The 24,890-nt window shown below is 41.5% G+C and overlaps 3 protein-coding genes across 4 annotated transcripts; 2 read left to right on the forward strand and 1 right to left on the reverse strand.

Annotated features, from left to right (window-relative positions):
• Positions 1 to 210: 210 nt before the first annotated feature.
• Positions 211 to 1,134, reverse strand: ppp1r3db (protein phosphatase 1, regulatory subunit 3Db). The gene has a single exon (XM_071541097.1). The coding sequence runs from the start codon at positions 1,132 to 1,134 to the stop codon at positions 211 to 213; it is 924 nt and encodes a 307-aa protein (XP_071397198.1).
• Positions 1,135 to 3,033: 1,899 nt separating this feature from the next.
• Positions 3,034 to 5,278, forward strand: LOC139662412 (uncharacterized). Its single transcript, XM_071541098.1, has 4 exons — positions 3,034 to 3,146; positions 3,529 to 3,616; positions 3,761 to 3,834; positions 3,925 to 5,278. The coding sequence occupies exons 1-4, from the start codon at positions 3,034 to 3,036 to the stop codon at positions 5,276 to 5,278; spliced, it is 1,629 nt and encodes a 542-aa protein (XP_071397199.1).
• An 8,424-nt stretch (positions 5,279 to 13,702) lies between these two features.
• Positions 13,703 to 17,079, forward strand: pdrg1 (p53 and DNA-damage regulated 1). Of its 2 annotated transcripts, none has more exons than XM_071541102.1 (5): positions 13,703 to 13,786; positions 14,392 to 14,467; positions 14,828 to 14,902; positions 15,054 to 15,134; positions 16,125 to 17,079. In XM_071541102.1, the coding sequence occupies exons 1-5, from the start codon at positions 13,703 to 13,705 to the stop codon at positions 16,205 to 16,207; spliced, it is 399 nt and encodes a 132-aa protein (XP_071397203.1). In that variant the 3' UTR covers positions 16,208 to 17,079. The 2 variants fall into 2 exon arrangements, with proteins under 2 accessions (XP_071397203.1, XP_071397204.1); XM_071541103.1 differs by having other exon boundaries at positions 14,834 to 14,902.
• Positions 17,080 to 24,890: the final 7,811 nt, after the last annotated feature.

Raw genomic sequence — 24,890 nt, forward strand, 5'->3', positions numbered from 1 at the left:
TTAACCCTTTTCAGCTGATGTCTTGTTGGCCTCCTCTTACACTCCCCAAAATCCATTGGCCTTTCTAGCAAAATTTGAGCTCTTCATTCGCCTAATTAAAGCATCACATACCAAGGTAAGGGAAATGAAAATTAAAGGCATTACTGTATTTCACTTAATGTTTGTCACCAAAATCTGTATGCTGATGTTATGGCTCTCCCATGTGGCCACTCAAGTAAAATGCAACATGCTATCCTCACACTCTCTTGGCACAGTCAGTTTGTAGCTATGACATGATAGTTTATAATTGTGCCCATCGTTGTTGTCCCAGTATTTAGATCCCTTTACATGATAGCAGATGGCAAATTCCAAAATGGCTCCAGGCTGCAAAATGAAGGGTGGGACAGGAAGGCGAAAACGGAAGATATCCGTCTCTGGCGCATCAGGCTCCCCGCGGCACCCACTTGATACCCAGGATGCCACAGTGTCCGTGGAGGTCCTCCAGTTGGTGAAAGAGTAATGCACTGTGACCTCTTTCTCAAAAGCTAAATTAAGTACTTGCACAGTGCCAATTATCCCCAGCTCTGAACAGAGGACCTGCTCCAGGCACACGCTCTCACAGCAGAGACGCTTCAGGAAGCCGGGCTGAGCTCCCATATTGTCGGGGAAGCAAGGCTTGAAGTAGGGCAGGGACAGCTCCAGTGACTTCCCGAAGGCCAGTTCAGAGCTCATCAGCAGTCTGGAGAAGACATGTTGCGGGATCAGGGGGCTCTCCGCAACTTTGAAGAACTTCACCTCCTCTAGCTCGAGGCCCAGCGAGTCCACGAAGCGCACCTGCAGGCTCTTGAGCTCTTTCTTCCTCTCCGCCGACAAAGGAAGAGACTGAGCTCGTCTCCTCATGATGGGCTTGGTCGGAGGGTCGCTGGACAGGCTCTGCTTCAACGCGGGCTCCTTCGCCGAGGGGGCTCTCGGACTCGGAGGGCGGATCGGGACCTGGGCTTTGGGAGGTTGAGGTTTGGGATCGTAAATGTCCCTAAGACGGATGGTGGTTGTTTTGGTGGCGGACGCGCTGCTGAAGCCGCTGATGAACTGAGGATGTGTCCCAGCCTTCCCTGCAGAAGCCCTCTGCTGCCAGCCTCCACAAGCTCCGGACATGTTCACCACACTAAGCACACCTTGAAAAACAAAGCAACCAATGCAAAACCTCATCACTCAGATTCCCATACTGTACAATGTGCATCTACACTGCAAATAGACAGTTACAAATGCTATTTTTCTATGATGTCAACAATAGCTTAAGTTCTTGCTGTTATATTTTACCTTGCTCTCACTCTGGATAAGAGCGTCAGCCAAATGCTTACGATGTACAAATGATTAAATAAATGTTTTTCCAGTTTAACACAGTTGCATGCTAAAAATGTTCAAATAGAACCAAACCTTTATCGCAGAGATGTCTGGTGTTCTGTCAACTGGTTTCTTGCACTGACCTTGTTCACTGAGGGCAAAGTTGTTACGAACCCAACTGCGACCACATGATAGTTAAGAGCCGGCCTCTGCCAGCAAATGCCACTAATGCTCCACAGGAAACAACAAACAACATCTTGAGCAAAAAATAATCCAGCTACCGCAAGTCGGCTCAGATGAACCGAGTGGAACCACAGACTCTAATATAAAACATAACCCGCCTACGAAGCTGTCACAAGCCTTTTGAGGATGGATTCTCCCAACGACGGGTCTGCCAACTAGAGAGAACAAACTGTAATCTATGGCTGCCACCCTTTGAGTTCAGCCCTTGACATATAACATGAGACCCTAACTGGGGATGGGAGGTGTAGTGTGAATATTTATAGCAGGTTCTAGTAGGTTCCCTGAGGATGCCTTCAGTTATTGCTTCTTTATAGTTACTAACATGAAATGCCAACTGTTTACAAGATAGAAGTGGGTTACATATTATCAGTAATAGCAATAGAAACAATCGTAATGGTTACTAGTAAGTCTTGCTTTTACAAGTCAGTTATCTATTTTTACTTGGAACTTTTTAAAAGAGGATTCAGTTGTCTACTAGTAACTATTTTGATTTACACCAGTTGCTTTCTGTTTTTAGTAGTCACAATCCTATGTGGCCTAGCTATTTTAAATATCAACTGCATTCAATTTACATGTCTATATTTGAAGTCTTACTAGTAGTGTAACTATTCCAGTCTCATTAGTGATTAACGGCACCAGCAGCTGTATTAAATTACTGCTCCAGTTCTCAATAGTGACTATTCCATTGTTGTTAGTCACTAGTCAACTTTAGTATGGGCTGCAGTATGCAGTAGTACCTGAGCCTATACAATGATTACAAGTAGCCTATCTCTTAGCCTATATTTGCAAAATAGAAAATTCTAAATTCACAATTAAAAGTAGGCTATCTATACAAGTCATATTAGGTTTTTAAATAAGAAAGCGAATTATCACTTTTTAGTGAGTAGTCTTATGTTGCAGTGGCAAACTGAATTGAAAATATAAAATGATATTTCATAATATTTTTAACAAAGTCTGAATGAAATTAATTAATTTATGGGATGGGAAACAGGGATGTGTGCGCGCGCACACACACCTTCGCACGTCCACGCACGCACACACACAGACTGCATTTCCCACACTACATAACACCTAGCCTACATTTCGACAAAAGCAGGTGTGTTATTCCAACCACACACTGCATTTGCTCTTTGTGGAAATTCTCCCTCTCTCTGATCTATAAGAGGAGCGCCGTATCATAACATGAGAGCAGGGCGCATCCATGTCTACAATGATCTATAGGCTCCTGACTGATGCATTTTGCTTGTAGACCAGACAGAGCAGCGCACAGCCCATATTGGCTTCCATCGCTCTCTGCAGGACGGTAATCGAGTCGTGCACGGTGCTGGGCTCCAACTGCAAGCCGAGGAATTCTGGTAGAAAAAAAAGATGCATTTTGTGCAAAACCCCCACTCACAATGATCACACCATCGTGTTTTGCGTGGAGCACCCACTAGCCCGTTTGATTGGTGCTTATTGTAAGCTGGGATGGGCACAATTCTGCAGGAGCGGGTGCCACAACAATGCCTCGAGAGGCTCTCCATCAGGGAGAGAGAATGGAGGAAGGCGCCGTGGAGCAACAACAGGCCTAATGTGGCCAGGTAGGATGCGATATTATTATTAGAATTTTTACTTTTTTTACTCGATTATAAATTGCGAGGGATCTAGCTCTATGGGATCTCTTGGGAGAAATGTAAGCGCGCTCTGTAATTTCACTGTTGCTTCACTGGCGACGCCGGGACGCTGTTGTCTGTATGCCTAGACACCTGCATCTAGAAATACTATTTTTTGTGTTTACACCTAAGGTATATATATATATATAAAAAAATATATAATACAATGATTTTATCGTGATTCCAAATTATTATGTCGCCGTTTATGTTTTATGTTTCAAATACTGTATTCTAACATATGAAGGCCTTGCTTTTTTGGGTCATTGGTTGTGTTTCTAATATTTAATCTGTTTTGTTGGTTTTCCCCAAGTAACAAAATGGGTCGGCGGCAATCACAAAGGAAGTCACTGCAGCCACAGAACACATTCCCAATTCAAGACACTGTCCATACTGAGAAAGTAAGTCTTAAGTAATAAAAATGATGCATTTAAAGAAGGACAATGTATTAATATTAAGTAGACTGTGCTTGGCATGAATAAATAAGTAGGTGTGTATAGTTCCTATGGATCTGCAGGCTTAATAGTGTCTCTCTGTAATCACAGAGGCTCCAGCAACGAAGAAAGCACAAAGCTAACATCCCCTCCACCAAATGCAGCGTCCCTCAACATCAACACAGGTGAGACTGTTCTTGTGAGAGAAAACGTACCTTTCATACCATCCTGTGCTGCCTGGATGTTGAGACGGTCAAATGTATGTTTCCCTCCAGTGCTCAGGGAGCGTCAGACTCAAAGTCCCATCCAGCGTCCCCCGCAGGAGACGGGAAGGAGCCAAAGGTCCCGCAGGCGGCTCAGCGCTGCCGCCACAGAGAGCAGAAGCACACGGGCTTCAGAGGGACTCGACATTCACCGGCCTTTCCCTGCCACCGCCTGTCTGATTCGAGCCCGGACCTGCTGGAGAGCCGCACGCCAAACCGGGAGGCTGTGGGTCTGAGCGGCCGCGGAGAAGGGGACAGTGACAGCGATTTGTCCGAGTCGGAGAGACTTCCTATGCCGCCCGCCGCCCGTGTTCCTCCGCAGCTCGACCTGCGGCCGGAGGTCATCGACCCCGAAGACTTCCCTTCCTACGGCCGCAGACCCAGAGGGCAGGGCCACGGTGGCTTCCATTTCCCGGACTTCCTGCCCCCGCCCTTTAACTCCTGGAGTCTCGGGCAACTGGCCGTCTTCTACAACATGGAGGGCAGGGGCGCCCCCCGGCCTGGGCCCGTGGGCCCTTTGGAGAGGTACCTGGAGAGGCTGCTGCAGCTGGAGTGGCACCAGATCCAGACCGCGCAGGAGGACAGCGGGAAATCCGCCGCGTCGGACGTGCCGGCCAGCTGCCACAGGTCGCCCGCCGCCTCCTCGTCTCGCCTCAGCTCTCCTAAGAGCATCCTGCAGTGTCAGCGTGCCTTCCCCCTCACGTTCCTCTCTTGCCTGGCCAGCCACTCTGCCCTGCTCTCCGGCTGCGCCTGCACACTCTGCCGCATACGCTACTCCGCCTGCAGCGCCTCGTGCTGCCGCTCCGGCCACGGCCTCAGCCGTCAGTCCAGACTGAGTCCCCTGCCGGAGCGCAGGGGTCCCGTTTCCCTCCCCAAGAGGAGCTACAGCGAGACCCGGGTGCACTCCTCGGACAAGAACTTAGCGTCCCGGGCCCAAAGGTTCAACAGCCCGGTGAGGGGGAACAGCCACCTGAGACGTATGCAAGCTTTGGGGAATATTCGTAACCCTGTCCAAGGTGCTGCCGCTAAGCCTCACTCCGCTGCCAGGGACTCGAGCGTCGGGGCTCGAAGGGACCGCTGGGGAGCGGGGGACGTATGGCCCGGGGAGTGCAGATCCACGGGTTTGAGGAGAAGGAGCGGCTCAGAACAGAGAAGAGGCGGGATAGAGAGACAGCGAGACGGATCGGAGAAAAGGAGGAGTGGTTCTGAGTGTAGGAGAACAAGAACTGAGCGGAGGAGAGCAGCGGAGCTCAAGGAACAGGAGATAAAACCAGATGCTGTCACTGCAATAATGGACAATTTACCATCCAAACATTCACCTAGAAGCAGGCCTAACAGGCTGAAACAGGTTGAGTTTGTTACGTAGCAGCAACTTGACTACAGGAAGCGTTTCTGTCTGCCACAGCCATAGTCCTCACATTAAATATATTTGATTTCATGTCACTCAGTCACTCAAATGTGAATGTATTTTTAGTCGTTTTTCCTCATTTGAACAAGTCAACAACAAAAGTAGCAAATTTGTTCATGCATGCGGATGCAGTGTTTTGCCAGATTTTCTCATATCAGGGGCACCAGGTGTTTAGTCACATTTATGTTTATTTCTGTTTTATCCAGTGCTTTCATTGGAGTAAGCTAACGCTACAGCCAGTGTGTATCATACATGCCCATTTGGTCATACATGAATCTTATGACCACATATTTATGAATATTTATACTAACATTTGTCAACATTTGTCTTTTAAAAGTTTTGGATTTCAATGTACACTAATAAAAAAGGTAATACACTCTTTTGTAATACACAAAATTCAAGAAAAGTTAACCATGCATACTCTTGTTTAACTCACTCCCACATGCGTGCACACAAATACACACACATACACATACACACATTGATTATTGTAGCCATACCTAGTCTAGTTTTACAACTAGACCAAGCTCCAGGAGGCTCATTTCTAAAAAGTACTCTGATTTTATAATTGACTGACCAAATTCCATCAAACGTTGAGCTTATTGTGACATGAAAGCGATCTCAAGGCCAAAATCACTGGATTACATACAATAGATTTATTCCATTTTTCTTTCATATGTCAAAAGCTAGAATGAATTTCTATCCTGACCCATGGTATAAATCCCATAGATATCATTTTCATGTTTTTTATTATCATTCATATATTGAAATGATAATAGAATGGAATCTGTTTTATAATTGAGGCTCCAGGTGTGTTTTAAAATCACAAGAGAGCCATTACTTCACATGTTGCCGGCTGCTATCAGGGCCCTTGAGGAGCGTTTCCATGAGATTCCCTCATGTCATGGGTGCAGTTTTTCACTTGGAAACAAGGGTACAGGAAGGGGTTCTCACCATTGCTAGTAGTGTTAACAAGCCCACTCTGTCACCACTTATTTTGAGTGTTAAATAATAGCGTAACATAGTAAAATAATAATAAAAACTTGATTTGGGATTACAAAATGCTACAGGTCAGGGATAATGTGGCATAGATGTTTTGTCTCCTTCAGACAAATTTGAATATTCCAAAGAGGGTCTGTACACCTGTCTGCACTACTAAACTCCAAAAACAACAAGGTGAAATAGATGTTTAGACCAGAATTGTGTCCTTAGAGCTTTTCTTTTTATGGAAGCTTTTCCAGTGTCTACTCTAACAAGGTTATGATACACAGTAAATTCAAAGAAGTTCATATGGGTGCTACATACACTCTTAAGAAGGATGTGTTTGGGACTACACACACTTGTGTTACTTTTCAACACAAGATATGTTAACGCCACATGTTGTGTTACAATGTATTGTCATTAACATATGTTGTGTTGAAAAGTAACACAAGTGTGTGTAGTCCCAAAGAAGACACACAGATGTGTTAAAAATGGCACATCCTTTCTACCTGTGCAACACATTTTTTATGCAGATTTAAAGCAGATATCTCACCACATTGCTCCCTCTGTGACAGAAGAAGCAATTTCACATTTATTTTTCAATTTATCTTCAAATCTTTCATTATCTTTTCTTATCTTCTAAATTCTGGATAGGTATTGCATTGCTCAATTTTGATGCTTTAGACAATACATTTTATGCTCATTTGGTGAATTCCATGTAGCCTATAAGTCCATAGTGATGAAGTCCAAGCCCAATATTCTATATTTTGCATATTTTATAAACATATCCAATGAGATAACCAACAAAAAAGCAATATATTGGAAAAAAATAAAAATAGCAAATCTCAGGCAAGATATGACTGCGTGAAGAGCATTTGGATGTAGCTTTCTACTTCTTTCTCTACCTCTCCTTCTTTCCTCTTCTCTTTTTTGATTAAATTACCATTTATTTGTGTTTAAACTGTAACTCACAACATAAGAGCTATGTTAAGATTTCTATGTATGTAATTGTGTTATGATTGTTCTAAGTAATAAAAAATGACAGCTCCAGCAGGAGGAAACAGAAAGGTTGAATTTTAAAATTGGTGTTCAATGAGGAATCTCATATTATATGCTGCCCGCCTTTCCCTTATCTCCGGTCAGGTCCGGGCCGGTGTTACAGTTTAACTGGTTTCTGGATTAACTGGTGACCGTAGCTTGAATGCGTCAGTGGTTACTCGGAGCGACGGCAGATGTTGCAACCAGGAAGAGAAACTTTAGCTGACCTCGCGAATGCCTTAATAATTTCTGTGCCAATTGTAACTGTCATTTCAATAAATATTCATCTGATTGTCATGTTGATCTGTAAGTTCTTTAATGCAGCTGAGCTCGTGACAGTCATCAACCGCATTTTGAATGTTTCCCAGAAAAGAAAGAGAAAAAAAAAATACCCCACACGGGATTCGATATGGGAGACAAAATACTACACAAGCGTGGCGCAAGCTGCCTGCAGTAATTCAACTGCGCTATTCAGGACAAACACAGTTCTCTCAAATTTCAATTTAAATAGACTTACACCTACAGGTGAGCAGCCGACACGACACAAGCGTTTCCTGGTCTGAACAATACAGCCAGGTTAACTTGTGACCATGCACACTATAGCGATGCAGCACTTTCCCCATCTAATGCACTATCATTTAGAGTTTCGTTTCAGAGAATAGCAGCCTACTGTACTCCTTTATAACTCAATCCACGGTATAGTCTTCAAGATTAATGACAAAATAAAACATTTATTAGGCTTCGTTAAATATTTATTTTATTTTGATAGTGATCTGTAAATCCTTCAATGTAGCTGAGCTCGAGCTCGTGACATTCAGACGAATTTTGAATGTTCCCAAGAAAATAAAGTAGGCTATCATCAAATAAAATACGGACAGGATTCGATATCACGGACAAAATATTTCATAATCCATTTACAGCTGTCACAGAACAGTTCACCTACACCACCACGACTAAACAACTATTTCTTGTCATAAAATGTATTTATAGCTTACCACCAAAAAAAAAAATAAAAAAATAAATATATATACATATATATATAAAAAAAATCAAAGAAAAACACCCAGCTGCAACCAATGACCTGAAAAACAAAATGTGCACATAAAAATCATACAGTAACCCACTCTTGAGGACAAAGGTGCATACATCAAAGAATGACATATTACCTAGGGCATTAGACAACGTTTAAATCAGAGCAGGGCATGCAGGACACATGTAGTCCTGCTCCACCGGAGGCTTTCCCACACACACCCAGTGGTACCAGCGGCTGCATTTTGAACATGCAATCTGAAAGAAATGAAATCATAACTAATTTGGACATTGTATTTAATGACAATGGCTTCTTTTTTTACAAAGCAGTGTGAATGTCTTACCCAATCAATGTGGCCCTCTCCAGTGTCTCTCTCCCCACATGCATGGCAGAGTTCCATCAAGGAGTCTGTTAAAGACATGTCAATTGAATTTACAGTGTAGTCAATAGTTAAATGTAAGATAAACAGCTTCATGCCTACCTGAATTATTAATTAAAGCGTGGGCCATTTCTGCCCTCATTCCACTGACCCCCTCCAGGTCAACAGGAAAATCCACTGCCTCCCCTTTAAGAACCAGCTCTGCCACCTTGAATAAAGCGTGGTGTCATTTCTTTACTCTTTGGATTGAGAGATGGATAGACTGACAAACTTACTTTACAGACAAGCACCCCACACGATGTGGTGTCCTGCTGGCGGGGATGAGCCAATGTGGCACATGTCCATCTGGACACATTGATGTTTTTCTTCCGCATGAAGGCCCTACAGAGGAATTATTGGATGTTGTTGAATTGAATGTTTATGTACCTAGAAACTTGTTTTGATATGAGTTTTATTTTACAAACGCAATCATCCATTGATGGCATCTGAAGACCAATAAAATCAAATGTACTTCAGAAGTAGTATCTTAGATTTGCTTACCTTGTTGAATCTGTACATTTTTTTATTTGGTCAGCAGTGGCTCCAAATGGATCAACAAAAATGGCCCTTCTTTCTTTTGGATACATAGCCTTTAACAACAGCGAATAGTTGGGTCCTTAAAGGTGCATGGTGTGTGGTAAATATAGTTGCTAACATTTGAACAAAAGTGCACTTACTATCAAAGTCCAGTGTCTGTCTTTGCAGACAGCTCCGATGAGGGTGTCATATTCCGTTATATCAGTCTACAAGCAATCATTCCAGTAATTAAATGGGATGCACATTCCAAATAATATCATTTAGAAGGAGCAGTGTGGTGATCCTCACCTTTCTCATCCCCCTGGATGTGCCGTTCCATATGGCTGTCATTTCAAAAGTGTCGACAACGTGCACCCTTCCATTGCTGCCTCTTGCCACCCATGTTAAATAGGCATTCAAGATCTGCACATATAAAATGATTAACTGTAACATTCTGTCATTTATAATTAAATCTGTCAAAATATGAAGTAAGGCTATCAAAAGCTTAAAATCAATACAAATGCAATACCTCACTCTCCAATTCCTTCTCAGGGGCAAGGCTCTGGAGGTCGGCAGTAAATACCTTATAGGGACCCATCTTTGCCCATAAGAGTTCGCCCTTTTCCCCGTTCCAAATGTCATCGATCACTGGAAAGTTAAACCATTTAAGTCTTTTGCATAGAGTAGAATGTCAACATGGAATATAATGTTTGTGACATTACTGTAAGCTTTAAGTACCATTGCTGTCGCTGGGGTGTGTGACATGACTCTCTTTCAGGAGAGGCAATGTGGCTGTTGGAAGAGAGTGGATGGTGGGAGGGGTGCTGGCAGCATCAGGGTGGTTATCTGGGTGGCTGAGTGAGAGACCGGGGGGGGACAATATACAGGCAGGAACATGGAATGGAGAGGCCAGAGGAGAGGACCCTTCAAATCTTCTCAGCTTTGCTGGAATCCTCTCCTCTGGCTCTATGAAGTGAGTCAGCTGGTCGATGTTTGCTGTGGTCGTGGCATTTGAGGAGCCTCTCAGGGTTGCCATCTTCCCCTCAAGGCTCACCACAGTAAATGGCCCCAGCATGTCACTCGCCATTTTCCCCCCCTTCCGCTGCTGTTCTCGGATGTTCTTTCTCAGAACAATGTCCCCAGGTGTGAAGTTGTCGTTTTTCCCAGTTTCCTCCTTTCTGCGCCTCACCTTCTGCTGGGATTTTGTGACATTTGCCTTAACCTCAGCGTAGGTTTTGGCCTGGCATTTGAGGCCCTCAAACACCACCTCCTCCTTCGCCATGGTCTCAACCTTTTCTGCTGAGATCTACAAGTACAAAAATACTAATGTTAATAAATTAAGTCAGCCAAATTACCATGACTGCCATCTGTTAACCTCAGAAACAATTAGAGCTTCTTACTGCATATTCCATTGGCACCTGAGACGGGTATCTTGCCTCCCTGCCAAACATTAAGTAGTATGGGCTGTACTTAGTTGTCAGCTGTTTTTTTGTCCGGAGACCGAACATGGTTGGGGCGAGGTATTCCTCCCACTTCTTCGGGTGATCCCTCGCTAGCTTGTTGAGGGACCTGAAATATTCCATACATGAACATTAATATAGGTCATTTGATGTTGCAAAATTAACTCATTAGCATTCATGATATACATGTGGGTAGATTTAGGTGTAGATTTGAGCAAGGTTTTACTTACCTTTGGATGGTGCCATTGAGCTTTTCCACCAGACCATTTGTTTGTGGGTGGTAGGGTGAACAAAAGCTCCTCTGGATGCCCAGCCGTTCACAGAGTTGACGGTTCACCTTCCATTTGTTCATTATAGTTAAAAAAAAAAAAAGTCAGCGTGGATATGTCATACTAGGATATGATAAATGTTGTCTATTTAAAATGTACCTTGTTTTTGAACTCTGTGCCCTGGTCTGTAAGCAGTCTTTGAGGAGCACCAAATTTGTATACAAAATCAAGAATACAATTGGTGACCTCCTCTGCTGACTTACTTTTTAGAGGGTAGGCCTCAGCCCATTTTGTGAAATAATCAACCATTACGCAAATGTACTGGTTACCACCCTCAGTTACAGTCAATTTTACCAGGTCCATCCCAACAAGCTCAAATGGCTCTGTGATCTGAAAGAGATAATTAGATGAGCATGAGGTATGACTCAATATTGAGTGTTGACAAGAACACCAGTAAAACAAATGAACTCACCTCTATTGGGTTGTACTGGCTTTTCTCCTTGAGATTTGCTCGCTTCGACTGACAAGCTGGGCATTGAGCGATCTAAAAAAAGTGCCCACAAATTTATCATCACAGGCCTTGTGCTTCCTTACACACATGATGGTGATTGAACTTCATACAGTTCATCATAATCTCAAATACAGATTCCATTCTACTAGGTTTTATTTGTACATGTGAAATTTTGGGGTAGATTGAATTCCCCTGTTAACTTACCCATTTGCGGATGTCAGCTTCCATTCCAGGCCAGTAGTATCGGCTGATGATAGCATGGTGGGTTTTTTCAACACCACAGTGTGCCCCAAAACTACTGGAGTGGAATTCCTTAAATACTGCATCGGCCTCCTTGGCAGTTGAAACCACCTTTGCCAGGTGCTCCTCTTTATTTTGCTTCCTACGGCAAATGTAGTAAAGCTCTCCATCTGGCGAGGATGGAGCTCATGAACTGTTGAGCACAGATTGGGCTAACAATACAATTACAGGATATTGTAGGATTATATTTACCTTTCATTGTGAAGTTTGTTGCTCTTCTTTTGATTACATATCTCTGTTGTTTTGATATTCCCTGAGGGAATCTGTTGTGGACTATGTAGTCCACCAATTCTCTGACAAGAACAGGATCCATTTTTTTTACAATGCAGTAATTCCTCCTTCTTCCAACACGGTTCTGAATTCTGCTCCAATTTATATACCATAGACTCTCAGGTGATTGGATGAAGACCGAGAAATTTTGACGTGTGAACATTGAGCAATTAGGGTGTATTTGTTTTTTTCTGCGTCTTTTTTGTGGAGTTATTTTCTTCCCAAATTTAACGAATCCTAACGAAACTTTCATTTTGTCATTACAAACTTTACACCGTGGATTGAGTTATAAAGGAGTACAGTAGGCTACTGTTCTCTGAAACGAAACTCTAAATGATAGTGCATTAGATGGGGAAAGTGCTGCATCGCTATAGTGTGCATGGTCACAAGTTAACCTGGCTGTATTGTTCAGATCAGGAAACGCTTGTGTCGTGTCGGCTGCTCACCTGTAGGTGTAAGTCTATTTAAATTGAAATTTGAGAGAATTGCGCTTGTCCTGAATAGCGCAGTTGAATTACTGCAGGCAGCTTGCGCCACGCTTGTGTAGTATTTTGTCTCCCATATCGAATCCCGTGTGGGGTTATTTAGTTATTGTATTTTTTTTTACATGAAAGAACAGGATACAGTGTAAGAAATAACATAACAATGATAATTCTTAAATAAGAGGGATGATGTGTGAATGCTGGGTTTAGACATTTGAAAGTCACATCACTGTAGTTGCTTGAAACCGAGTGGAATTTCAGTCGCAGTGTAAACTCTCTGCTACTCACTTGAAACTGTCAGGTTTCTTGTAAATTAATTTCCATGCAATCTACAAGTAGTCGCACGCTGGTATAACTCTTAACAGCTGAAGTCTCAAGCCACATGAAAATGCTGTCCTCAATCAGTCGTTCAGTTATTTTCGTGACAAATTTAATATAGCCCGATAAACCTTTTATTTTGTCATTAACCTTAAAAACTTTACACCGTGCATTGATAACTACAGAATTAAATCACAGTACTCTAAAATGAATGTGTAAATGACAGCGTGTTTGTTGGAAAAGCTCTGCAACGCTATAGCGTGGTCACAAGTTAACCTGGCTGTCTTGTTCAGACAAGGAAACGTTTGTGTGGTGTCGAGTGTTGATGTGTCGGTGTAACTCTATGTAAGTTGAAATTTTGATGGAAATCATCTGTCCTGTGTAGTGCAGGTGAATAACAAGAGATAATCTGTGCCACACCTCTGTAGTATTTTGTCTCCCATATCGAATCCCGTGTGGGGTATTTTTTTTTTCTCTTTCTTTTCTGGGAAACATTCAAAATGCGGTTGATGACTGTCACGAGCTCAGCTGCATTAAAGAACTTACAGATCAACATGACAATCAGATGAATATTTATTGAAATGACAGTTACAATTGGCACAGAAATTATTAAGGCATTCGCGAGGTCAGCTAAAGTTTCTCTTCCTGGTTGCAACATCTGCCGTCGCTCCGAGTAACCACTGACGCATTCAAGCTACGGTCACCAGTTAATCCAGAAACCAGTTAAACTGTAACACCGGTCGTTGTTTCAGACCGGACGTATTTTTATAGCAACACACACCGTTCACTATGGACGCCGAATCTAAGCGTGTTTTGGAGTATTTGACAGAAGTTGAGGAGGCGGCTGAAGATGTTCTCACTAATAAACAACAGGTAGCTAACTACTGACTTACTAAAAACTAATAATGGTTTGCAAAACACGGCCAGCGGGCCCCGCGGTATTTAATGCAACCTTCTGTTTGCTTCGTAATAAAGTGTTAGCGGCTAATGTTAGCGGCTAAGCTAACTAGCTAAGTTAGCTGTTTGACTCATGAGGCTTACATCCTGCTGATTACATTTCCCCTCCTTTTTCTTTTTTTTCTTCACTAGGAAAAATGTAGCAGTAACTACTGTATGTTTTAGAAGGATACTAGGCATATATCACAGCAAAACTATAAATGCATGCAGTATCAAAGAAATATTACAGTGATACAATGTCAGTTCAAATACAAGGTCACTATTGGTACCACAGATACACTTTAAGTCCTTTGGGGATATTATAGTGATTTTCTTCAGAGCCTGTGTATGATATTGTACATTATGAACTTGTAACTAATCTGAATACTTAATGGATACTGGGCTGTGAATCTGTTCCTGATATTTAATTTCCCTCAGTCTTTAATGAACAAACAAAGGGACTAACATTGCCGCAGCAGCTCTTATTAATTTGAGAGCTAATGGTTTAGCATCATTACTAAACTCCTCTGTTGATTGTTCAGATTGTGGACCTAGACTCAAAGAGGAATAGGAACAGAGAGGCTTTGAACGCACTACGAAACGACATACCAGATTCAGGTGAGTGTCCATGACGAGACGCTGCCAAAGAACATGAAAGGCTTTGTGTTGTTATGACATTACTCCATAACATAGAGTAGGCCATAATCATGTTTTAGTGTTGCCCCAAACATTCAGTCACTGACATCATGGGTAATCATTGTCACACGTTGGCTCAGGCTATGAAACCAACTATTATGCACATAAGGTTTCATGATGTGATGTGCTTCACAGTGGAAACAGCAATCCTGGCGTCTTGAGTTGAAACATGGCCTGTATGAGCCAGCTGTGTAGGTGTAGATGTGCCTTCTGGGCTTAGTCATAGGCCAAGCTTATAGTTGCTGTTGTTCAAATGTTATTTATTATCGCTATCATTTCCAGGGAAAGTGAAGGTTTGCTTTGGAAACATGTTCATCAAATTTCCCAAATCAAAGACCAGAGAGATGATTCAGAAAGGTAAGAGCTGCTCAGTTAATAATGTCTAACTATATTTTATAGATTTCTACTGTAACTATTTATTTGTTTTTTTAAATCTCATTGGTAATTATGAGAGAATCCTAAACACTTTTGTTCTGTGTTTTTTTTTTTTTTTTTTTGTTTTTCATAGACCAGGAACAGCTAGACAAGGAAATAAATGACCTTCGGAAAGGACTGAAAGCAAAAGTCAATCGTCTCAATGAGATGCAAGGTATGAACGACCATTCTGGTTGTAATTCAATTCAGTTGGCCACTTGGAACGTGCCAGTTAAAAAGGTCACAAGTTTCAGTAACAGTTGGCAGGGAAACTATATGTGACACTGTTTGGGATCGGGCTAGTTTTCCATTTGGAAATATTTTCAGTGATTTGTGCCTCACGCTAAGTTAATTTATATTCGTTTAAGATCATTTCATCACTGATTCATTTTCAAATGCCAGTGCTCATATGGGACTTAATTTAATGATGACTGATTTTGTCCACTTACAAATATAGACTCTGCGTCCTTGTTGGTACATGAAAAGCAAAGTTAACTGACCACAATACTCATCTTAAGTTCAGTATTATCTAAAATAAATCATTATACAAAGAATGCAATGTGAATAACAACAAAGAGGTCTTTGTATGGGATTCTGTGGAATTAAAGAACTGTATTTTGGAAAGAGGACATATTTCTAGACATATATCAAAATATAAATCACTGAGGTGAGCATAATTTACTCGGCCACACCATACAGACTGCACCTTATGTCAGCAACATTGGAAAATTCACTGTATGTCCTCTATCCCCTAGCCTGTGCTCTTTAAGTCAGTAGGAACGTCTCTTTTCCGTTACTGATATTTCATACAGAAGATGAACTGCTCTGAAAGTTTTCCATAGACGCTGATGTGTCATTAGATTTGTAATATCACCCTAATGGTTCAAGTTGTTGGAAAGCGGTGTGGAAACTGATTCCAGTTAGCGTTCATCAAGCTGGCTGTACGCTCGGAAGAATAAACAAGGAACGAGAAAAATGATTCTTCAGGAAAACCTGTTGAAGGGAAAATCCTTCAGGCGAATTGTGGAAAAAGGCCACAGTTATGATGACTTTTTTAATGCTCCTGACCTTTAAAAAAAAGTGGCAGTCAGGTTATACCATGTTATACCATGCTAACATTGTTTTGAATGGTGACCATGATGTGTGTCTTTCTGTTTATTTCCAGGAAAACCTGAGCTGAGGGGCTACAGCCTTTCTCCTCTCTCTGGTGATGAAATCAAAGCTATCAACAGCCTTTTAAAGAGATGACGACAGACATGCTAACTGCTTAACAGCTTTGATAGAGAGGACATAAGCCCCAGATAGCATGTTAACAAGTTGCCAAAGAGCCTCATAAGCAAGTCCCTTAAGCAACAGTTGTCAAAACAGTACTGCAGTGTGATAACTTATGCATGGATTTGATGGCACGCTGCATTCTACTCCTGGACAGTGTGCATGTAGTTGACTCTTCCTCCATGATTGTTGTTGCTGTGACTTCTCTGCTCTGTGGCCGCTAGCCTCACCTTGATAGCCACAACCAGCTCACTGCTGACCACGCCCACATGACACATGGTTTACGCTCCAAAATGTCCCCAACATCATTGGAAAGCCTATTTCAGACCAACAGGCGGATTTAGGCATGAACACACAGACTCACAGACAGACACAAGCTGTTGATGTATAACATATCCTATTTATGTTGCATATTGCAGCTTTAACCAGAAAGGACTGTGTGACATGATCCATGAGGCTGACATCCTGTATGACCATGGTCCAATGGAAAGTAACTTGGGCCATGTGGTTGGTTACTAGTCACAAGGTGGCAGTGTATCCCAATGAGCCGGGTGCAGAGCCTTGACTCAGTGACTGTCTCCACAGCCTTACTACTCTACAGTGTTACACTGCTCAAATACCCTGAGAAACACCAGAAGTGTTTGTTGGAACTCAACTAAAATCTTACAACTTTGTGAATATGTCAAATATGTTTGCTAGTACTTCCCCTGAGATGTTTATACTGCCATTTTATTTGTTAATTAGGAACTACAGTAATTTATGTTGGCTGTCTGATTTGATTGTTCTTCATTGTGTCATTATCTTACTTTATTACTGTCTTGTCTTTGAATGAAATACATTAAATTCAATTTCTGGGTGATTTTGTGGACTGTTTTTGAGGATTATCTATAGCCAAATTCTGCAGTTGTTTTTTGTTGTCAAGACATACTGTATATCTGTAATCATGATCTGAGTGACAAACAACTACTGTGCACGCCTGAGGGGAAATAAATTGTAAAGAATAATTTTAGGGTCTTACATGCCACACTGAACATGAGAGGACATGAATAGCCTCGGGCAACGAGAGAAAGGGAGGGACGACGACAGTCACGTAGTGGGTAGGGTGGTGGTGTGGGGGGGGGGGGGCGTTGTTGTGGTTTGCTCTCTCCATAGACTGGTTGCGTGCCACAACACTCAGACCTGGAAGCAGCTCCAAGTGATGAATTTATGACTCAAAGGATGGGAACCTGTTGTTTGTCTCAAATGTTACACAATTCTACAAAGCGAGACACGCAAAGGTGCCACGTTAAAAAAAACAAAACGCACTGACACAGCTACTGTCAGCGTTTGTCTTCAACCTGTGGAACTGCAAATTAAGACGTTATAGAATTTAAAATTGATGGACGATGATATAGTGCTCTTAGAGGCCTCCACCAGATGATCACAGCGCAGTTATTCATTTCCATGGGGAATAAAGATAGAACCATTGTGTGTAATTACAGTGTGTGTGACAGTGTGGAGTGAGGATGAATCAGAAGCCAAATCTGTGGCCCCATCATTGCCTCGGCTGTAGACTTGACATATTAATCATAGCTTGGAAGTCAGACGCCCTTGTATGTGCCAGAAGACAGTGATATTGTTGCGTTTGGATCCGTTTGTCCTGCATGTTGATAATCCAACAGCCATCGATGTTTGGGAACAGCCTTGGATTTTTCTGCAAGTTCTGGATTCGAGAATGAAAAAAACTTTTAAAATACCAAGAAGGACAGATTTAGAGTTTTCCTTGGCCGATGTTTAATAGCTTTCTTGAGAAAGTGTCCCGTTGAGACACCGTCCACCTGTCATCTTCGTTTATCTGCAGCGTTGCAGTAGTGATTTGCTGTAAATCACTGGCTGTTCTCAGACTGATCACTGTCACAGAGCTGCGAAAGTGAACATCAAGTACTACTCTGAGTGCCAGTTCATGTGTAGGACATGGGTAGAAGGGCTGGGATGAAATGTCAAATCAAGATTTACTTATTTTTTTTTTTTTTAATTTGAGTAAATCCTAGATGGAATGTTTTTTGTGCCCAATTAGTCTACCAGCAAACAAAATTATAGCATGAGATTTGAGCTGTTCCAGATGAGAAAGGATGGGAAGTGAGTAGATTTGCTTACGGTTAAGAAATAATTTCCACATTGTAACCCAGAGTGTTATATTTCGCTCATTTCCTCATGATGTCAGCTCAAATTATCCTCTGTTCAGAGAGACTTCCAGCTGAATATGCAGACGGGACGAGTTGCTGTGGAAGAGAGAGGTGACAGTGAGGCGTCCTGAGCGGATCAGAAGCTGCAGGTACAGTAGCGCTCTGCATTAAAAGCGTCTTCTGTTGGACTGAGCTGCTTGTCTATGGGCCGGTGTTGACTGTGCACAGCATACACGTGCTGGAAACCCACTGGGGAACCCGCCGTGTTTTGGTAGCTGTGGTGAAACCACACTGCTGCTGTTACATGTAAATCAATCATTCGACTCTGCTGGGCATGTGAGACTGTAAGACAAGATGTAAGACAAGAACGCATAAGGCTGAAGCTTGGTCTGTGATTGGGGCTCCTGCTAATGACTTTTGACACCAAAGTCCAAAAACTAGTCCCTGAACAACCTTGAACCCTAATATTTATCAGTATTTATTAGTCTCATTTAACACCTGTTACCTGGCTTCCTATTTGCGCAGTCCAGTTTATAACAGCTAGGCAAACAATGTCCCATAACAGCCTAAAATATGATGATGAAAGGCTAGGAGGGTGCTGAAGCATGGCGCCTGCACTGTCTATACTAATTCCCCAGAATTCCTTTTTGTACTGTCTTTCCTAATTTGGTCAAACCGTATTTGTGTACATTCTCTCCATGACTCAAATCATAGGCCTATAAGGCATTTTCCATACGTATGCTGCCGTCCCTGTTCTGATAATGATAGTGATCTTGAGTACAGATTATATATATAGGCCTAATGCACATGCATTTTGCACACTGTCATTTTGCTGGTGCCTCCATTCAGAGGTTTGAGAAGGGGACCGGTAGTACTGTATATAACCAAGTGGCATCTTGTGTACATACGTTATCTATCATCTATGAAGTGAATATATTCGAATGGGGCATTGGTTTTCAGAACGCACATCTACATACCTAGACACATTCTATACAAGTGGATATCACACACATGTTGCACTAGGGATGGGATGATCCGCTTATCTCACAATACGATTCCATACGCGCTATGGGATTCACGATTCGATAAAACCACGATACGATGTAATAAATAAAAGTTCAATGACAACAAAGTCTGACTGTGCAGAATTCTGTTTATTTCTGAGCCACAAATCTTTCTAGCGATGCCATTGGCTTGTAGAACGTAAACAATTTAAAAATGTCATTACAAAGTGACAATATCATTTCCATGGAGAGCTTGTGAAATTGTGATGGTCTTATGAAGTTGTCTCATTTGTGATTACTACAGCAGAATATCCTTCTCGTTGTTATATATTATATACACTCACCGAGCACTAAGCAGGCGTACTAGGAACACCTGTACGCCTGCTTACTCATGCAATTATCCATTCAGCCAATCATGTGGCAGCAGTGCAATGCATAAGATCATGCAGGTACAGGTCAGCAGCTTCAGTTCATGTTCACATCAAGCATCAGAATGGGGAAAAAATGTGATCTCAGTGACTTTGACTGTGGCATGGCTGTTGATTTGAATACTCTTTGGTATATTTCCATATCTTCTATATATACTTTTAGTGTATTTTCATATTGTACATATTCTTCAATCATTCTCTCTTACCTTCAGTAAGTCCTGGTGCTATTTTGCAGAACCTAATAATACTGTAATTCCATACCTTTTCCCATACTTTTCATTCATACATTGTACTGTCGCTATTTGCTGCTGCAACAACCCGGTTCCCCCACAGGGATCATTAAAGTCTCATTAGATCTTGTCTTACAATAACATGTCACTATAATTGTTTACTTTCATTTTCAGAAAGACTGTAATTGTGTCTCGTTGTCAGTTGTTTATCTTCTGCAATCCCTTCCCAGCAGAGTTTGATAGAAAATGTTGGAAATGCTGATGTTGGGGGAGTTAATACTTGCTAATACAAAGTTTGTAGACCATGTAAAGAATCCGTATTATTCCTCATGGAGGGGCGGTAAGACAGGTTTTACTCAGGACACCGTTTTGCAGAAAACGTACCCTTCCGCTGTTTTCATTCCCTCCCTCCGCAGAGGCCTTGAAGTCTCCTGGGGGATTAGTCCTTGTGTGTGGACCCCACGAAGAGTAACAGGGAGTCTCATAAACAAATAAACTCTTCCTCAAATAAGTGAAGTCGTCATAAGTCTCCATCAACGGTGTAAAAATGTCACAAATGTTGGCGGAATGTTCGCTTGTTTGTCCAAGAATAACATCTGAGTCTGTAATTATATCTTGGCACTATGCAGTGGATTCTTTATTGCTGCAGTGCTTTGCATGGGAAGGTGTTGAATAGATTATAATGTGTTTGAGGTGGTGAACAGAACAAATTTAGTTCATTTCTAATATGCTATGTACCTATCATGAGGGGGAAAAAAAGGCAGAAGTTCATCATTCAAATGCATTTAAAATATAGAGGATCCAGTCTGTCAAAGCGTTTTCTTAATCCAGGATTTACCTACTCGACTATCCTTTAATTTTGTGTTTTGAATAGGTGTTTCTTTTTTTCCCTCAGATATTTGAGGTTTCATTTTGGAGCAAAACTCTTACAAAACCGAGATCAAGCAAAACAGCAGAAATGATGAAAAACCAGTTATTCTCAAAATCTCAAAATCTCAGAAAAGCTGTGAAATCCAGCGCCAGGTGCTTTAGCTTATCCTCACATCAAAGTTGTATCGTCTTTGAATTCAAGAACAGGCTTTGAAACCCCCACTTTAGACAGAGGCTACTGTCTTTTCGCTGTATGTTTATTTGCGTCGGTGGGTTTGGTTTGGCAAGGGGTGTCGTGCCGTTTCTTTTCTTCTTCTTTTTTGTACAGATAATGCATAGTCTGCGTGGTCAGAAAAACATCACCTGTCAAGTAAAACAAAGAGCAGGCATGACAGCAGGACAAAAACAAGCACAGAAACAGGTCACATACAAGTCAGTGAGAAGACAAAATCACATGGCTGCGGATCAGAAACTAGCAGGGAATGCATTGTGTTTAGTTCATATTATCAAAACACCAGAGGAATGAAATTGTTGATCCCAGTTGCCTTTTTCTGCAGCTTGGTGTGAACAGGGATGCAGACCAGCGATCTCCGCCAGATGACACGTCTTTTCCTCCAGAATAAACATTGCTTTATATAGGGAAATGATGAGGAAATGTCTTTTTTCCCTAACAGTCTTTGCTTGGCCTCCATGCTGCTCTCATGTGACCCGTCTACTGGGTGGGAAGTGTCTAGAAGTCTAGAAAGCTGCTCCCTCAGGTTCCCGTCAGACTAGCGAGGAGCCTTGTACACACACCGGCTGCCAGGTCTGGCTCTGCTCCTGTGCCGCTCACCTCTGGCCTTCGTCACTTCAAATGGTAAACAAGGCATGACATTTACGACCACTTTCTCCTTGTGGAAACAAGGTTTTGGACAGGTTACAGCGCACTGATGGTGACACTTCTGGAAATTACCCTATTTAACTAGATGGGGTGTGTGCAAAGTCTTTATTGCTTATCTGTTTCTTTGACATTCCTTATTATTGAAGACTAGCAGGCTTATCGATGTCAATCCCAGACACTGAAGGCTATGTAACGCTCAGAATATACATTCAATTTACATCAACTTTTATTGTGATTATTACCTCATGGAGATAATTCTCATAAGCCCCTCTGGCTTTATCTCAAATCACGTGGCTTAATTCTTCATGTATATTTTTTGTGAATAATATTTTATTATGGATAGAAATGTTTTACACAAACACAGCAGTCATGAAAGAATAGGAAGCAAAATATTTGAAACGGGGTTTCTCACATCAACAGTAAGCAGATTGGTTACAAAAAATTAGATGTACACAGGTTTCTTTGAAATAGAAAAAGAGACATTTATAACAGCAATAATAATCACAGTAGCTAACAATAATAACTGCATTGATTTTATTATTATTTTGTATTGTCATGCTATATAATAATAATAATAATAACAGTAATAACATCACCAATAGTTATAATAACAATAATAACAATAGACAATAATAACCATTATAATAATTAACACAATATGACATAACAATCAAACATCTTAAATCATAAACCTATATCACGTTTGAATATCAAGTTAAGCGTTTGGAATCAAATGTAGACCATAAGTTTTAGCACACTGGTAAGTGAAGTTGGACATACTGTGACTGGACTGTGTTGGACAGTGTTGAAACTGTGCAGGTGTGGGCAGGCAGTGTGTTATTACTGCGGGCTGTCCAGACAGTTAGGCTGGTGTGGTTTCGATGCTACTGCCAAGAGGTGATCTTGTAAAAAAAAAAACAATGGACAATTTGGGCAAAACAAACAAATCATGTCTGTTCTTTATTGAGCGGTATCTATAGGATAACATATTCTGGCGTTTTAAATTAAATCACATTATTATACAAGCAGTGCTTCTATGTATGTATGTAATATGGTGTAAGCCAGTGGTTCTCAACGTCCGGGGACCACCAGGGGTCTTTGAGGGGGTTACAGGGGGTCCCCAGCAAAATGATGAATTGTTAAACTTCACCATTATTCCATTTACAAGAGGTTTTAACACAACTAGAGAATGTAGAAGAAATGTAGACTATGTTGATCATAGTTTCACTGTTATCTCTCTACCTACACTACAGATAGTCATGGGATTCTGGACAAAATCATATCTAACAATACAAATATTCTCAGATTTGGGTCTGAGAAAAAATCTCATCAAATGGGGGTCTGTGGCTCTAATGTGGACTAAATTAGGGGTCCTTGATGTGAAAAAGGTTGAGAATCACTGGTGTAAGCTATGTTTGCTAATCATTCAGTTGCTAATGCTAACTACTCTGTACCTACTGTCAAGTATAGTAGTGGTAGTATCATGCTCTGGGGCTGTTTTGCTGCCAGTGGAACTGCTGCATTGTAGAAAGTGGACGAAATAATGAAGAAGGAAGATTACCTCATCAACATCAAACCATCAGCTAGAAAGTTAAATCTTGGACGAAATGGGTGTTCCAACAGGACAATGACCCTAAACACACATCAAAAGTGGTTTTGGGATGGCTAAATAAAGCTAAAATTAAGGTTTTGGAATGGCCTTCCCAGAGTCCTGACCTCAACGCCATCGAAAATATGTGGAGTGCCCTGAAAAGACGAGAGAACCAAATTTGGTTGCACTCTACCAAAAAAGAAGAGTGGTCAAAGATACAACCAGAATTCTGCCAGAAGCTTGTTGATGGCTGCCAAAAGCGGCTGATTGAGGTGAAAAGTGCTAAGGGACATGCAACAATATTTTTGACCCGTTACATTTTGTTAAATTTTCAGAAGACACACAATAAATTTGTTAAAGACACCAAATTTGTGAATGTGTTTTTTTGAAAAAGGAAGTGCGTTTTCCAATCATTCTGTTACAGAAAACAATAGCTGCAGAAATAATTGAAATCCCAATATTGCCATAATATACTTTACATGTCCCTTACAAGTGTATGTAAACTTTTGACCTCAACTGTACATATATTGGCCTATAGACTATGTTGGAACCGTGCATTATCCCCATGAGTGTGGTTTGATTCTTTAACTGCATGAAGAATAGAATAGAATAGAATAGAATAGAACTTTAACATCCAGCCAAGGCAGGAAAATTGTCTTTGGTCTCACCAATTAAAACACAATATCACATCCATCACATCAATAAAACAAGAACATCACATCAGTGAGAGAAGGCGTAGATTAGTGCAGTTTGCATTTTAAGATAGTGATTTTAGTTCAGACCCAGAAAATGTATCCTCATCCCAATAAAATCCTCCTGGGTATTATATCAAAAGGACACTTTCCAACTTTTGTCGACCCCTACACAAAACTTGGACGTATAATCCTTCGCTGGCTGTTAGAGAAATAGAAATTTTATGTGTGGAGCTGAACTAAATGACACCTCCTCTATTGCTGGAATTTAAAACGAACAGCCTCCCCCATCAGCCATATATCATCATGATATACAGTAGAGCAGGGTTCCAGTATATAGCTCACGATCCACACAATCATTTTCCACAATGCCAAGACTCTCAGATCCAGACTCAGTCCAGGTTGTCAGGAGCTGTCTGGATAACTGTGTTTTCTCCAGGTAAACAATCACATTTTTGGCAACTTTCAGTGCAAAATGAAATAGTCCAAAATATGTGGAAGTCTTCCCAATAAGCAATTGTAGATTCTGTCCAGTCCCACGCACATTCATGGAAATGACATATACAGTAGATCTAATCTGAATGTAACTTCAGCCCTCTGGCTCCCTGGTTGAATAGCTACCTTCATCTCTTCAGTAACGTTAGGCTAGCCGCTTTGCTACACAGTAGCCTCTCAGCCCATGGTGATGTAGAACTCGCTTGACTGTGCACAGTGACACCTGTGTTCCAGCAGCTTCTAAATCCATGGCAGACCTGTTTTTTGGTGATTCTTGGATTACATCTGACCATCCAGACCAATT

Source organism: Centroberyx affinis, unplaced genomic scaffold (assembly GCF_046629955.1).
Source record: "Centroberyx affinis isolate AG114_WGS23_722 - 3 ecotype Tasmania unplaced genomic scaffold, CSIRO-AGI_Caff_v1 ptg003785l_1, whole genome shotgun sequence".
NCBI lineage: Eukaryota > Metazoa > Chordata > Actinopteri > Beryciformes > Berycidae > Centroberyx > Centroberyx affinis.